Source organism: Numida meleagris, chromosome 5 (genome assembly GCF_002078875.1).
Source record: "Numida meleagris isolate 19003 breed g44 Domestic line chromosome 5, NumMel1.0, whole genome shotgun sequence".
NCBI lineage: Eukaryota > Metazoa > Chordata > Aves > Galliformes > Numididae > Numida > Numida meleagris.
The window spans coordinates 61,476,405-61,492,385 of NC_034413.1; the positions used below are offsets into that span (position 1 = coordinate 61,476,405).

Sequence of the window (15,981 nt, forward strand, 5' to 3'; positions counted from 1 at the left end):
GCCGGCCATCTCCATGCTGTGGGAAGCTTGTGACCCACAGAGTTAGTTTTAACCAATTCCAAAAGCTAAGAGCCTGGGAGGGATGGTGGTGGTGTGAGCCTGCCAGCAGTTTGTGTTAGATGGATGCTGACCTTCCAAAAGTAAAACTTGCTCGCAAAGTCTGCATTGTTTACAGTTACACAGCAGATGGTTCCTTTAAAACAGAAAAGCTCGAGAACAAAACAGGAGGCAGACCTACCAGCGAGCTGTTTGGTAAAAGTTTCCTACAATTTTTCTATTGTCAGTCCCAGCTGAGTGTCGTTTGTTATGGAGAAGTTGCACGTGAAATAGAGGACAAACACGTGCATGCCAGCAAACTTCTGTAAAGCGCTGTTCCCAATATAAGATTCAAGGCAAGACATTCTAGGTCTCATCTTCGGAATCTGCCTTTGCTTCTTCCAGCCCCTTGCTCTCTCTTCCCTGCAGCCTCTTCTTTGAAGCCTCCTTCAGAGAATCTTGAGCGGCTGTTACCCGTCTGCCTGCTGCCATATATTCACTGCCAAGGCAGCAGCAGAGCTTGGGCATACTTGGCGCATTTTGGTGCCCCATCTCTTTGCCACAGCCGAGGCTCTGTGCTTCACTGCATCCTACCGACTACTAATTCAGCCAGCTCATGATATTTTGCTCAGCAGGCACCAGATAGCACTTCACAACTCATTTTAATTGCAAGTTCTTTGCAATGTTTTCTTTGTTCAAGAGAGAGAAGAAAATTTAAGAAGTGGTTGGTCTGGCCTCTATTATAATGAAAGCAATCCTTGGTTTCAAAAGAACAGGAACAAATTTACACACACAAAAAAAAATAACCTCAAGTGATGTCTCACAGCCGCCTCTCTTCATCTCCATGCTCCATCCCACTGATTTATTCCCAGCCTGCTGACTCCATCACCTCCCTCCAGCCCACAAGACCCTCCCATCCCCGCCTGCTCTCATTGCATACATGCTCTCTGTTTTCAGTCTGACCTCCCCAAGCCCTGCAAACCAACTCCACTGATCCCACAGAATATTCCAGCTTTTCTTGGCCAATAATGGTGCCGGGAGAATCCTCGCTGCTCTACCACACTAATTTCTACTGCTGGTCACATAACCAATCAGCCTGTTGTGGCTTGCTCAGGCAGCTTATGCCTATTCAGGTGTCACTGCCTCCAGAAGTTTGGCTGAACAGTAGTAAATACAGAAATCCCAAAGCTTATTATTTACTCTGTAGAAGTGACTTGAGGCAAGAGGAGGCTGTCGCACCACTTATTGCATAAAAATGCATTTTAGGATGTTTTTAGATGCCTACATTTACAAGACCCACTTTGGAGCATACACCTAACTCAGATACTGGATACCTGAGGTGTTCTCATGTGAAGTGCCTAGGCTCTGTTGGAGAGTTTTTGGGAACTGTTGGGTAGGTTAACCAACCCAAAACGAACCCTTCTTCAGACCATGCCCTCTTCCTAGATATTAAGACTGGAAAGGCAAGGATCCCAGGAAGCCATAAGCTTTCCCCTTGTGCTATAAAGCAGATGGGTCAAACCAGCTATTCCATAAGTTCACTGCAACAAGTATTAGATGCTTCACATATATCAAAACCCATTTTCACTTGGTGGAAATCTCACTTTGGGAGATGTCCTCACAATTATTCAGACGCTCAACCAGGAGGACCAGATCACTGTTTTTGTCACGCACCTCAAGCACCCCAGCTTTCAGAGGGCTTCTGCAAGCCTCAGCAAAACCTTGGATCAGACACACAGTCATGAAAGAGGACTGAAATAGAACCTCCCAAACTCAAAGCAGTGACACTCTAATGAACACAGACGTTCAAACAATTTCTCTGATGTATATGCTTTTCCCTTCTGAGCAGGTTATACTGATCTGAAAAAAAAAGTAGTTTTAGGAAAACTAGCTATGTTAAACAAATTTGAAGTGCAAGCACTGATCCCAAGCTAGTGTAGTCCAACAAAGCCCAGTCACTTTTCTACAGCAGTTTCATAAAACCATCTAAGGCAGAAGTTAACATACAGCTGTGCATGCTACAACCCCAGAAACTCTGTGAACAAGAACCAATTTAGGTCCTAGTTATGGAAAGAGGTGCCAGCCCAGCTTCCTTGGCTGCTGCCGACAATGCTTTATTGTTCCTCTATAATGCTGTTTTGTTTAGGGCCCTCTTTGGAAATTCCATGACGACACGCATGCAAAGTGCCAGGGTGGATGCATGTGCTCCTGCAGTATTGTTTTCACTGCTGTTAATATTCCACCCCCAAGATCTCCTAAACGACAGTCTGTTCCATATGTTCACCACTTCATAGAGCAGGGATATGCAGTCCTGCCTCCATGTAGTTTCTGTCTGCCAGTCCCCTTCCCTCCCAAAAGTTGCCAGAAGCCCTGGCAGCTGCTTGTCAGGATTTTGGAGCCGGCTCTGAAGGCATGTCCTTGTGAACTCCCCCACCTTTAATCACCATGACCAGTGGTGCTGATGACACAAAATCATGGCTTGATGTATGCTTCTGTTTGAGAAACTGCCAGCAAAAAAATGGTGTAGGTTCTCAGGACAAGAGGGTTAGGAAACACCTGCGTACTAATGCTAGCTAAATAAAAACCTCCCTATTTCCTCAGCAAAATAACACTTCACCCACACTACCTAGAAAGCACCAGCCTGCCTGTTGCTCTGTGCAAGCAAATTCTGCTTAGAACAAAGGAAAGACTGGTCTACAATTGAGCTGTCTCCAAGATCAGTGGAGCACAAGAAAACGCTCCCAAGTAACACCATTAGCCCTGAGCCATCCGCAGGGGAGAGGTCCTCTAAGGTAATTTTTCTTTTGAAAGGAGTAATGCTGAACTTCTTGCCTACCACATCCACTCAGAGTAAAGCTGGTTCTCCCTACTCCTGCACAGAACAATCATGCCCCATCACAAAAAACAGCTTCCACCTCAAAAACGTTTCATAAACTACCGGCTTCCTATTAAGAGGCATACTAAGGGTCGCTATGCAGATATTGCATGCCAGGCATTCAGAAAACAAACCTGGATAGGTGGTCCATGTTGCAAGGTGCTCTGCTGCAGTAAGGAAAGCCATACGGGGAGGTCTGCACCAAAACAAATAAATGCACTCCACCTGCACTTTCACACCCCCATCCTACCATCAGTGTCTGGAGAGGTCTCTTCTGGTGTTTTAACCCCTAGCTTTTTCTCTAATTGGTGAGTGCTCTGCTGCACATCTGCTTTGCAATATCTTTCCCACCCATCTGTTTTAAAAATCCTTTGGAACAGTTAATGTTCCAGTTAAGACACGAATTATGTAGCTCCTTCCATATGGAGTTCATACAGACTCTGACAATACTGCAGGATACGCGCACTCTAGACAGTCACATATGGTCATGCTGTGTACCACAGGTAATTTAAGGTCCTTGTCACCACAGCACCTCAATGAAAAAGAGAAGAATGGTTCTGCAGCTTCCTACATGCATGTCTGTCTGCCAGGTGATGCCTCTTCCAGTTCATCAGAAGTCACCCCAATGTTATGCAGAGAACAGGTCAGAAATGGAGAAAGATAAAGCACAGCAGGGAGAGACAGTGCTGGAGAACTGCAGCACACCGTGCAAGTCATGGCCTGATTTTCTAGAAGCATGCAGTGTTTCTCTACAGCACAGGTAGCAGGAACAGGCAGGTGGGCCAGGCTGGGCAGCAGAAGAAAGAGGCAGATGCCAAGGTAAGCCTGAAGCAAGTGGAAGTATCAGAAGGCAGCAGGTTCCTTTGAGACTGCCTGGTTGCCCTGTTGGCAGAGGGGGAAAGCAAGCCATTAAAGAGGCAGAACACACCAGTGTCGACTTCATTTGCAGCACTAATTGCCATGCACGTGCACTAATTGCCCTCACATGAAGCGTAAAGGAGCAGGCACTACCTCTAATCCCATGCAGTAGGTGAGGCTTCCAAAACAATACTTGTTGGGTCACGCTCTCAACCACTTTCTCCACTCGTACCAAAGCAGAGTGGAGGGAGTTGGGGCAGTGTCCTGTTTTTAATAAAAGTACCTGTTAAAATTTACTGAGAAACTGAAGAGGGACCTTTCAATCTGTTGATTGCTGGAGACATTCAGAACAAACGTAAACAAAGCTTGAGGCTTCTTACCGAGGTAAGAGGGATGACAGCCACTGAAACACCACTGCCTGCTGTCTCTTTGGTGGACAGGGCAGTGGAGATCCAGCCAGCAGCTGCAGGTACCTCTCACAGCTCGCTCTCCTCTTGCTTTTTGACTGCTGCCAGGGCTCATCCTAGTCTCCTGCACAGGTAAAGCACACTAGGAAAAGAACAGCCAGCAGTATGAGCACCAAGCTGCACCACCCAGTGCCTTCTCTGTGGCTGCTCATATCAGTGAGGAGGTGAGAGCAAGGGCACAAGAGAGATGGGAGGCTGTGGCAGGTTAAAAGGCCACGCATGGTTCTTCTCTTGTTATTTTAAGGTTTCTCTGGAAATAGGAGTTCATGCTCTTCCCTCCTAGCTGAATCTGAAAGCAGTGTATGTTCTTATCAGGATGTTGTCCTTAGCTACATCTGTGTTTGCTCCTGTCTCCTTGACACTGTTTTCTCACAAGATGATGCCCAGCTGCCAGTTCAGGTGCACATGTGCACCTCCCCGACTGTTTTGATCCAAATAAGTGGAGGAAACCAACTCAAGCTGAGCTGGGCTGACACCATGGTGGGGGCAAAAACACCTCAGTTATTGAGTTGGACAGTCTCCTTGGTACGCACTGCTCCTGAAGGACACGCAACCAAAATTCTGCAATCCCAAAACCTCACCACGTGGGTGGAGAAGAGGAGAACGCACTTCTCACCCATACGTTTTAACAGAATTTCTTCTCAATGTGTTCGGTTTTGTTTTCCAGGGACCTGTAGAGGAGTCAGGCTGGGCAGAGGGACTGGAAGCATAGCAAACATCTCCCAGGGGTACCCCTCTGAAAGGAGTGCACAGCTGTAGGAGATGCCTTTCAGAGAGGTGAAGGCTGATCGCTGCAAATCAGCCCCTATTGTTCTGCACCAGCTGTCCCTTCATACAGAAAGGCCCTGAAGGGAGTTAAAGGCACTTCCCAAGCAGCCAGAGGGAAAAAGGTATTTTTGGTGATCGGTAGGACACATTTAGATTCCCATTCATTTCTTGTGGTGCTAAATACAAACTAGACAAGGCAACGAGAACTGAAGGTATGGTTTGGACAGAGGTAAGATTCCTATTAGATCTGTCTGCAACAGGGAATAAAAGGGTGAAGCAGGTAGCCTGGCCATTAAGTGTCAGGAAGCTGCTCCTGCCCAGGCTCCTGAGATGTAGCTCTGTACCCGACAGATGAGCTCCTCTCTCCATTGTCCCCATCACAGACAGCCCCAGCCCATGCCAAGGGGTAAGCGCACAGCACAGAGGACAATACTACCTGTTTCAATAGTGCATTGCCCATATTGCCCTAAATTAATAATATAAATACTCCTATCTCACACAAGCTACGGTTTTACCTTGGAGATACCATGGTAAACATTTGTCTGCTCAGAAAAGTTCATCAGTAAAGACTGAAGAAGATTATTTAAACCTGTGTGAGCACTCCTCTAAACAAGTATGATTTTATTTAGTTTGCATTCCCTCTGGAAATGAATTAAATTAACTGGGTCCATCAGCATCTGCAGTAGTAAAATAAGGTGATTTCAGCTGTGGGCAACAGCTTCTATACAGTGTTTTGTTTTGTATTTTTGGTGGCTTAACTAATCCACCTGTGATTACTTTTCCTGGACATCATTGTTTGGACAAAACTGTTGTGCCATGACTACATCCAGATACTCATTGTCTGCATTCGTTCAGAAGGAAAAATAAACTGCAGTCTCCAAACTTTATCTAAAGAGAGGTGAAAATATTTTCAGGATATACTTCCTTAAGTATTTGTTCACAGACATTTTGAGCATGGTTGCAAAAAGTATGCACTTCTAAGAGCCCCTGGAGCAGCCCTGAAGTGCTAATGGGCCAGGAATAAAGAGAAACAAGGACACCTATCCCAGCAGCTGAGGACTATGTCCTGGAAGGAGCTTAGTGCCAAGCGTATTGAGGATCCCCTTAATGAAGCCAGCTGTGCCAGATGCTGTACAAACGTAGTGCTGGCCTCCAGAGGCATCCTTCAACCACATCATTTCCAGTTTTGTAGCTTTCAAAAGTTGTCAGTATATGTATCGGAGCAGTGCGAGGGCGCTTGCTCCAGCGCATTAGTGTGACTGAGAAGATAACAAGCCTGAGCTCTACTCACGCATTTTTTTCTGGCCTGCCACCAGCCTTGCAAATATCTCAGCTATGGTAGTAAAACCCACATACTCACAGCAGCTACCTCATGGTGCTATCGTGTTCCGTCAAAGAGACCAGAATAGAAATGGAGCAAAGAAAATGCTGTATCCAACAACAGTTACAAAGGTAAGAATGTAATTACCGAGCATGAAATCTGGGCCTGATGTCAGAGCCCCTTCACAAACTAACACAACTGTGTTATGCTTTAAGTAGACGATGCCACCTTAGGTAGGAAAATATTCCCAGTACATTCCATCACAGGGTGATATAAATGTATCTCATGGATGTGGCAGAAGCACTGGTTCAGTTCACCGCCAGGTCAGAGATCAATGCCAACTCCTTTTTCAGCTGACAAACACCGTCCATTCAGCATCTCAGCTTGTTTTACCTGCCATGAGCAGAAGCCATCATTAAGTGCAAGGAAACGGTTCGCTGAACTGCGTCAGCAACCTCAGCATTCCTCCTGGCCTTACAATCCAGCACGCTCTCTGCAGAACAGCTCTTCCCACACTGGTATCCTCCCTCTGGTTTAACGGTTTTAAAGACAGCAGTTATCCTTAACGAGCCAGAATGACATTGTAATTACAGTCCCAACTACAGTGCATAGCATCTTCCCTTGCTGGTACCATGCAGCACTGCTGGCTTTCCTCTGTGAGACTACAGGTAACGACTTGCCTAAAAATAAGAAATCCCATTCAGCTGGAAACATCTTCATTAATAATGTATTCATTGGTCCATCCACTCGTGTGCGTACATCCCTATACATTAAGGAATAACATAGACAAAGCTGCTGTTGGGTACTTCCCAGCAAATGGAAAGAATTCATCACTCAGCAAGCATGTCTGAGCGCTGTCATCTGTGGGCTGACTGGCAAACTACTGTTTTTAGAAATACTGATTTGAATAGTCCCTTACCACAGCACTAGCTCTAAGAATTCAGTTTCCAGAGCCTGAGGTACACAGAGATCAGTGCCTGTAACATTTAATCTACAGAAGGGAGCAAAGGGAAGGAGCTGTGGCTTTTTCTGAAGGGGAAAACGCAGCCAGGGAGCTGTCTGCATTAGAAATACCTTATGACAGATTCTTGCAAGCAATGCCACAGTCTTTTCTTTTGACTGTGAAGCGAGACAGAATGTCTTATACAAGCTGCAAACACATTTAAGGAATAAACAATTTGCTTAAGCTGCTACTTTGAGAGATCAATTTCTAATATCTGGGGGGGAAAACAACAGAGCCAACAACTTTCTTCATTTATATTCCTTCCCTGTTGCATCAGCACAGTCCTTTGTTTACTATCTACAAAGATGCACTCTGATACTAGTGGAATGTGCATGTTATATTTATATGTTAAATACATATGTTAAAATAGTAGCTTTAATCCCCAACTCAACTCCCCGCAAGCAAAGTTCCCCAAGGAAGAAGGAGCACAATAGCAAAGCACTGCAGTACCATAAAGTTCCAATTCACAGTAAGAACTTTTATGAGTGTTCCAAAGGTGCGTAAAAGTTCTCATGAAGAGAAATTTCACCTGAAAACTCATCAAACTGCAGAAGAACCAGTCTAGCTAAAGGGATCCGACCAACCATGCCATTCCTCTGCCCGCCAGCAGTCAGGCTGGCAAGACTCATCGACATCATAAAGCATCAAGCACAGATTTTCTTGGGAGTGGTCCAGTCGCAGGTGCTAAAAAGCATTTTGACTCTTGTCTTGGCCTAACAGCTATTTTATGTGTGATCTTATTAAGTGCTAGAAACCTCAAGCTTTTCCACGATAAGGTGAGAACATCCTGGAGTTCAGGAGACAAATATTAAAATTCTTGTCTCTTTCTCACACCCCCTCATAGCTAGATTATCTTTTTTAATATCTTTGGGGTTGTGTTTTTTCATTCGCATGGCATTTCCCCTTGGGTTTTTACCTAGCCTAAGGACTCCATAATAATGGATCCATTTAAACTTCTGGCAGCAGCAGGATACATCTTGGGTGAAGAGAAAAAAGATTTTTCTTAAAGTATCATCAATTAAAAAACAAAAAGAAGAAAGAGCATCCCCTGGATGCAAGATATCACAAGCCAAGATCGCTAGGCTAGACTTCAGAAGGAGTACAGGCGCTAACGCTGGCTGCATCCCACATCAAAACCCAGGACTCACAGGAGATGAAAAAAGTCACTCCGTTGTACAGGAACTCCACCCACTTCCCAGAAGCTGTGAATTTTTGCATTCCTCACACACACACACACACGTGTTGTCACTATCCTACCCCTCTGGGCCCTGAAACAGCCACGCAGTATATCATGCAGTGCTGGAGCAGCTGTAAGGCTGGGGGGAGGCTGCTGCGCTCCAGCTCCTCCTGCACTGCGTGTGATGGGTGCATGTTGCCTGCGCGAGGTGCCAGGTAAATCCCGCAGTATAAAGCAGAAGGGAAGACAGAGCTTGCCCAAGGGGAGCAGAACTTGGAGCCCCGTCATCCACCTCCCCAAACAAAAGCGGGTATTTTCTCTGAACCGCACCCACCTGCACAGGAAAAAAAAAAAAGAAAAAGAAAGGGGAAAAAAAAAAGAAAAAAGAAAGGAGGACAGGAATTTTTCAAAGCAGAGGTTCTCAGAAGCCACTCTCCTTGACAGGGTAGACCGCTTTACCTCAAACATGGAAGCTGCTGCCGGAATAATTTCAATTGTTACCTCTCAGTGTTTCAGCTGCTGCTGGAGGCTTTTTCTCATTGCATCTCATGCCAGGACAGAAGGAAAGGTCTTTTGGTTTGGTGAGAAGATGGGAGTAATACCCATTAACAAAATGAAAAGACAAAAGCAGCTATTCCCAGAAGACCGTAGCTGTTCCCACTACTGAAATGCCCCAAAAGTTAGCAATTGTTTCAATTTTCTTACGAGATTCAGAGGGAGCTGTGGTGCATGACTGAAAGATTAGCTAATCAAACACAAGCTGAATGCATTGGAACGGCCTGGTGCCCAAAGTTCACATTGCAGCTGGGCAGAGTCCCAGCCAGCAGCACGGCCAGCAGCGGTGAACGTGCAGCAAAAGGGCATTTTGGGAGTGCTGCAGCCGGTCCGGGCTTGGGAGGCACAGCCAATTCCAGTGAGCCGCTAGCACGAGGCTAATCGGCATTTTGTTTCTACTGCAGTTCAGGTTTTAAATCATTTGAATGCGGTCAGTAACAAAAGAGCGTGTAAACAAGAGGTCCTGCCCTGGGACAGGTCTGTGGCAGAGGATAAGGGTCGTGTTTGTGTCACACCAAGGCACCCAGCCTGAGACACACGAGGACAAGTCAGCATCTGCGCTGTAGGACTGGGGCACACAAATCCGTCCGCAGTTATGGGCATCACACTGCAGTGAAATGTCAAAAATTCAGGGTGGTGGGAAGGGCGGGGGTGGAGAAGCAAGGAAAGAAGATAAGAGGTGGCAGGACCACAGGGTAATTTTGGAGATAAGAAAAACAGATACGCCTTTACAAACCTCAAGCAACGCATTCATTCCCTAGAGACACAGGCAATATTGCTTCTAAGGACTAATTGATATACAATACCTCAGGGATTAAATTAATTACCTCTGTTAGAGAATTACGCTTGGGAAGGCTATTATCAATGCAACAGCTACTGAATGTTTCAGACTGCCATTTTTTCCTGTCCTCAAATGGCCAATTTTTACAAAGTTCAAACTATGGCTCAGCCAGTTCAGCTGTCAGTGCTGCTGGAGCACATCTCACTGCACGAGCAGCTCTCCCAGCAGCAACGCTTATGCAGAACAGGACGCTACAAAGTGCTATAAAATCACATCCCAAATAAACATTACTCAAATGTCAAACAGGCAGCATACAACCATTCAAACAAACAGACCCACTTGCATTTCAGGTAGCACATCTCTCCTCCTTTGTAAATAAATGTCACCAGAAGACAATGAAAGGGCAACGCAGTGACTTGGTAACGGACTTCTGAGAATCCGTTAGTCTCAAAATCAGTCATCACCTACTTATCTGAAGCATGCTGCTGCCCAGATGGAACATGCAGTACTGCTTCTCCTGCTACGCAGCAAGCTTCTCATACGGTGCCGTTTAAATTGCATCTAAAAAGCATCTTTATGAGATGCTAGAAGATATCCACAAGACACAAGTCAATATCCTATTACAGTAAGATGCTGTTTTTAGCCCTGCTGAAGTGACGGTTTATTTAGGGAAAAGAAAAAGAAAGGCCGCACGTTTTCATACCAGCACAGAAATGGTTAAATCAAAACGCTGCACTTTGGAGAGAGGCACCGTGCAGCTGCGGATCCATCACATATCATTAACTTGGACTGACAGGGAGAAAGGCCAACACGCAGATCTCAGAAGTGAGGAACGAGGAGTACTCATGTAATGTTGTTATGATGAAGGTGCGGGGCTGAGCAACAGGGAGCTCAACATCAGGAGCCTGGAAACAGACAGCCAAGAACATGAGCGTGTGCTGGGGCGGCTGCTGACAACCATGGTACTAGAAACTCTTTGCAGGAGGTTTGCAATAGTATTTAGGCAGGGAAGAGATCTGAGGCATTCAGCTTCTCTTTCAGTGAGGTTATAGACACAAGACAAAAAAAAAAAAAATCACACAACAACAAATTAAAAAAACTGTATGCATCTTTCCCAGCCTTCTGTTTTTGTGGTACCTTAACAGTCACCCACTCACACTGAGTTAATAAACTACAAAGCCTTAACTGTATTCTTGAACAAGGAACCTCAGACAGTTACAATGGAACAGGTTTGGATGGGAAAGCCGGAGTAAATCTAACCTCAGTCCACAGGTTTGTTTGATGTCTGTATATTGCATTCTTATCCCTCACTCCTGGTCCCCCGCCTCTCCCACACACCATCCCCATCCCTTCTCAACACTGATTCACAGCTCATTGTGAAACTGCCTGTCCCTTAGCCCCCACTCGCACAGAAATGCCAGTGCTTACTCAAGACCCGCTGCTCTGAGGGCAGTTGAGCCACTCACATGACTTCAGAGAAGCATCTGCAACCCATGCACAGCAAGATCCCCCCATGTGTCTGTACAGAGTTTGTAGCTTGGTTAGGTGGCTTCTTTCTTCTGGAGCACAGAATATATCTCAGTACCATCTTTATTGTGAATGTATTGATGAATTGCACATTTTCTTCTCATGTAGATATTAGATAGTTTCACTGGGATGTAAAGTACTTCTCACATGAATTTGGAGTTGACTGTGCTCTCAGAGCCCGGATACATATCACAGCCAACACATGGAAAAGTCTAAAAAGCCAGACGGCATGTGTACAGAGAGGGGAAGACACAGGGCATTGAAATAGATGAGTAATGCAAACTTTCTCACGATAACACAAGGCCACAAACCTGAAGATAAATGCAATCATTCTCTCCCTGATAAACCCCAAACCAACCGCTGGAACTGATCACAGGTACACACAAAAAAACGTCAAGTGATCACAATTTGCAGTTGGAAGAATGTATGTACTGGAGGACTATACTCTTCTTCTGTCAGCAGCCTTTGGATGCGAGTAAATTCTCAAACACTCAATTTGTTCTTTTTCCCTCCCTCACCATGGGATAACTTTTGAACATAATGCAACAATTGCCACTAATTGGCATTTTTGTTCCAATTAAACACCCATTCAAGAAGTCCAGACCACTGCCTGTACCTAGACACAGTCCAGTGACCCCAGAATTATTAAGAAAGCAGCTCAGCTAGGAAGCAACAACCACAGCCACCTTTATTCCCACCACCTTGTGGAGTCGGAAATAGCAAAGTGCCTTAACCCCCTCCTGAACCAAGGGACAAGGAGAGCTGTGCTGCAAAGAAGCCTGACCAGAAAGTCTGGTGACAGAGAGGCAAACAGCAAGGCCCTCAGACAACAATTGTTCATTCTCTCAAAGGGAATAAAAAAGTTGCCTTTCTCCTAAAAGGGACCAACAGCCAAGGACTTCACTCTTTTTCTCAAGAGAAGCAGCGAGGTTCATGAGGCTCGGGAGCCTGGTAAAAAGTGCTCAGGAGTCTATGCAAGAGTCACTCAGCCCAGAACTGGGGTGGGTCATAGCAGGAATGCAAGATTTGTCCTTGCTTGAAAAGAACTAAGGGAAGATTAAAAGAAAAAAAAGCCCCTGCAAAGAACCCACTCAAGTACAATGGTTAAAATGCCACGACACAAAGGGACCGGAGGATACACATTCCAAACAGCTCTTCTTCTGCCAGTGCTGTGGATATAGAACCATCTGGTCACATCCTCACAGATGCCTTCGTATCCACTCCTGCCCCACAAAACCCAGGCTGATGTGACTGTTGGAGTGCAGTCACCAGCAATAACTTAACTCTCTCCTTCCAATTCTATCAGCTCTCCATCCACCTTCACCCAGGCAAGTCTGAGGGGACAGTGGGGCCGAGGTGCCCAGTGGGGCAGAGCGGAGCGCAGTGGATCTCCATGGCAACCAGAGGCAGCCCCGGCGGGAAAGGCCTGCTGGGCGCTGAGGCACTGCACTCTGCGGAACGGATTTCTCTATCAGCTGGAGATAGCGGCTCACAGCCCTACATCAGCTGGAGAAAGCGGGATATGCTCGGACACATACATGTGGGGAATCTGATGCTTGGCCTTGTACAGCCCTGTGAATTCAGCGGGACTAGGAGATCACAGTAGGATAGAGATGGCTTTTGGTATAAAAAAAAGCCGATGTCTTTGAAAATGGAGTGAGAGGACTCCTAATGTCCTAAGATATTTTTCATCAACTGAACACTTATTCTGAAACTGCAGTAAAGCCCAGTGATCCTGAGCTGCCATCACCCCAAATTCTTCACTGAGGGGGGGCAATTACATAGGCTCCTTCCCATTAAGATACTACCACTGACGCTTTCCAACATAATTTTTGAGTGTACTCAAAATATTAACTTTAAGAGATTAAGACTTGGCTTTAATCACGACAAGTTTTGCTTTCATATGTAGGAACACAGTCTCCAACACGCTGAAATCAACGGAAGAAGCCTTGGTATAAAGTTACGGCTTTGCAGGACCGGAGCCCCGCAAGGAGGAGCCGAGTGCATTAGCAAACTTTTCCAAGTCAAGAAGAAAAACAGTCACTGTCTCATTTGCAGTGTATGCTCTGCTGGAAATGCACAAAAAGCCATTTATATCAAGCATAAGAAAAATATGGCATGTGCAGTTTATAAAAATATCTGTAACAAGCTAAGAACAAAGCCAGAAACTGTCCAATGGGCTTAACTGAGCGGGGTGGGAAAAAGAAGAAGAGGAGAGGAGGAAAAATGAAATAATTTGGATGGGATATTTTGTAAGGCAGATGGTGACAGCTCAAGCATGCTGGAGTTCGATTTAAAGGGGGAAGAAAAAAGCCCTAGAAACGTTCCTGACATTGCAAAACTTCAAAGGAGCTTCGAGGTCAGACGGAGGCTGGCACAAGGCTGTGTGTGAGCGATGCCACGGGTCGGCAGGCAGCCCGGCACCTGATGGCAGCAAACACACGGGCACCCAGGCTGCGGCCGTGCTTCTCACCCAGATTCCTGCCCCTTAGAGGCACAGTGACTGTCACATTGCGACGCTTTTGGTCACTGCTCCGAGGTCCCCATGGTGCTGAGCACAGGGGGAAGCACAGCCACTTGCTGTGCTTCAAAAATGAGAGCGGCACCTTACACTGCTGTTGTTTGTACAGATATGGTAATTAAAAACTGCACTGCAACGCATTCAATAATAGCTTTATTGTTCCTGCAAACTGAGCTGCTCCAGCTAAACATGATAACACAGCTAATGACCTGCATTTATACTTCTTCACTTTTCTGCTAGCTGTACCCAAACGCTGGGCTTCTCCATCACTGCTATTTCCAGAGCGAACACCTTCCTGCCAAACCCAAACCTCACCCAACACTTGCATGGGGCAAGCTCTGTAAGTCCTACCCCAACACCATTCGGACCCCAACACTCCACACAAGGACAGCCTTGAATCCATACAGACCACACGATGTTCTGCACATAGTGGCAGCCTGCAGGACACCATTCCACAGGTGTGCTTAGCACAGAGCTGTTGACATTAAACACAGCTGAAGGGCACTGGGTGGGCCGGCCAGCAACAACACAGTCACTCGAAACCCTTCAGGTGGATTTCCTAAACATTTAGACCCTTAATGAAAACCAGAAATGAGAAAACACCACAGCTTATGGGCTACCAATAGGCAGCACAATACAGCACCAGGCAGCTCAGGTTTCGGGCTGGAGGACACCAACCCATCTAGTGCCAGGTGATGGCCCAACGAACCTACCTACCTGGCCTATACAGGGCAGGCTGGGGCCACCGCACAGACACAAAGAGGCCAGGGGCTTGCCTACCTGCTTGAGGAGGAACTTATCCTCTGCGTTGATCTTGAGGGAGACGGCCAGGTGGATGGCGGACAGCACCACCCCGCTGATAACCGCAGCCCTCATCCGCACCGGCAGTAGCGTGTAGATGCTGTAGATGAAGAAGACAGTCCACCAGATGCCCTCTGAGGCGCTCCTGGGCCAGACCAGCAGAACCCCTACCACCTGCACAGCCAGGATCACCAGGATGACAGAGTAGCACGCCAGCCACATGTGGTCCTGGTGGAAGTCGTTGCGGTTGCACACCATGCACAGCACCACCATCAGCAGGATGGCCAGGGAGAGCACCACGACGTAGGACACCTCGTAGTGGCCGTGTACGGCGTGGAAGATCAGCATGACCACACAGACCAGCACCAGCACGGCCATGAGCATGGTGAGGCTGCTCTGGTTGAGTCGGAAGAAGTAGCGCTGATAGAGGCGCTCCAGTTTCTCCGACTGGAACTTCTTGGACCTGAAGATCTGCAGCAGGCTGCTGCAACAGCTGCCCATGGAGAAGGCCACCTCGGAGTCCCCCTCGTCCCCGTCCTCCTCCTCCAGCTCCTCGATCTTGGCCTTGATGCGTTTCTCCTCCAGCCCCAGCTCCACCGAGCGGGGCCGTACCTCCCCCTGCTCCCGGGGGCTGGCATTGTTGGGGGCAGCGGGGGAATCACTGCCGGGCGGGTGGCGGGACCGGTGACGTCGGCTTTCGTCACCATGCTCCTGCCAGGCGGATTTGGACCTAAAGCTCATCATCATCTTGCAGCCACTCTCCCCGCGGCTCCGGCTTGCCTGGGGCTCGTAGTCTTCCTCGCTCCGCCACCTGCTCGCCATGCGGGAGGCCTTCTTGCCCGAGGACCTGTTGGGAGGCGGCGGGTAGGAGTAGCCATTGGCCCGCGCCTCCGCCTCGCCCCAGGCCGAGCGGTGCTGCTCGGTGGCTGCCCAGGGCGCGGGGCCGCCGAAGCCCGGGGGGCTGACGCTGTTGGACCGGGACATGCCCTGCGGGAAGGGGACGTCGGGCAGGGAGGGGCTCCCAGCCGCAAGGGGCAAAACCCCAAAACACAACGGGGAAAGAGTTTGGGAATTAAAAAATAATAATAATTAAAAAATTTAAAAAAAAAAAAGCCAAAGCCCGCAAACGCCCCCGAAGCCTCCCCCAGAGCCGGGCCGTCCCCTCAGGGCAGCGCGGCGGCCATGGCCGGCCCCGGTGCTTCGACACCCCCTGAGCGAACGCGGCTCCTCCGGAGGGACCGCCGGGCCGCCCCCGCCTCACGGCCGCGCGCCCTTAGCCGCGCCGCGGCGG

At 47.6% G+C, this 15,981-nt stretch overlaps 1 protein-coding gene across 3 annotated transcripts in view; it reads right to left on the reverse strand.

Annotated features, from left to right (window-relative positions):
* The window catches only part of ADCY5 (adenylate cyclase 5), a 206,368-nt gene extending 190,551 nt beyond the window's left edge, over positions 1–15,817 (reverse strand). The window contains exon 1 of one of the 3 annotated variants that reach the window (XM_021397477.1): positions 14,670–15,817. In XM_021397477.1, coding sequence (XP_021253152.1) covers positions 14,670–15,674 — 1,005 coding nt within the window. In that variant the 5' untranslated portion in view covers positions 15,675–15,817. Of the gene's footprint in view, positions 1–8,964; positions 9,193–14,669 lie in introns of those variants that run through there. The other 2 variants (XM_021397476.1, XM_021397478.1) reach the window with 2 other exon arrangements.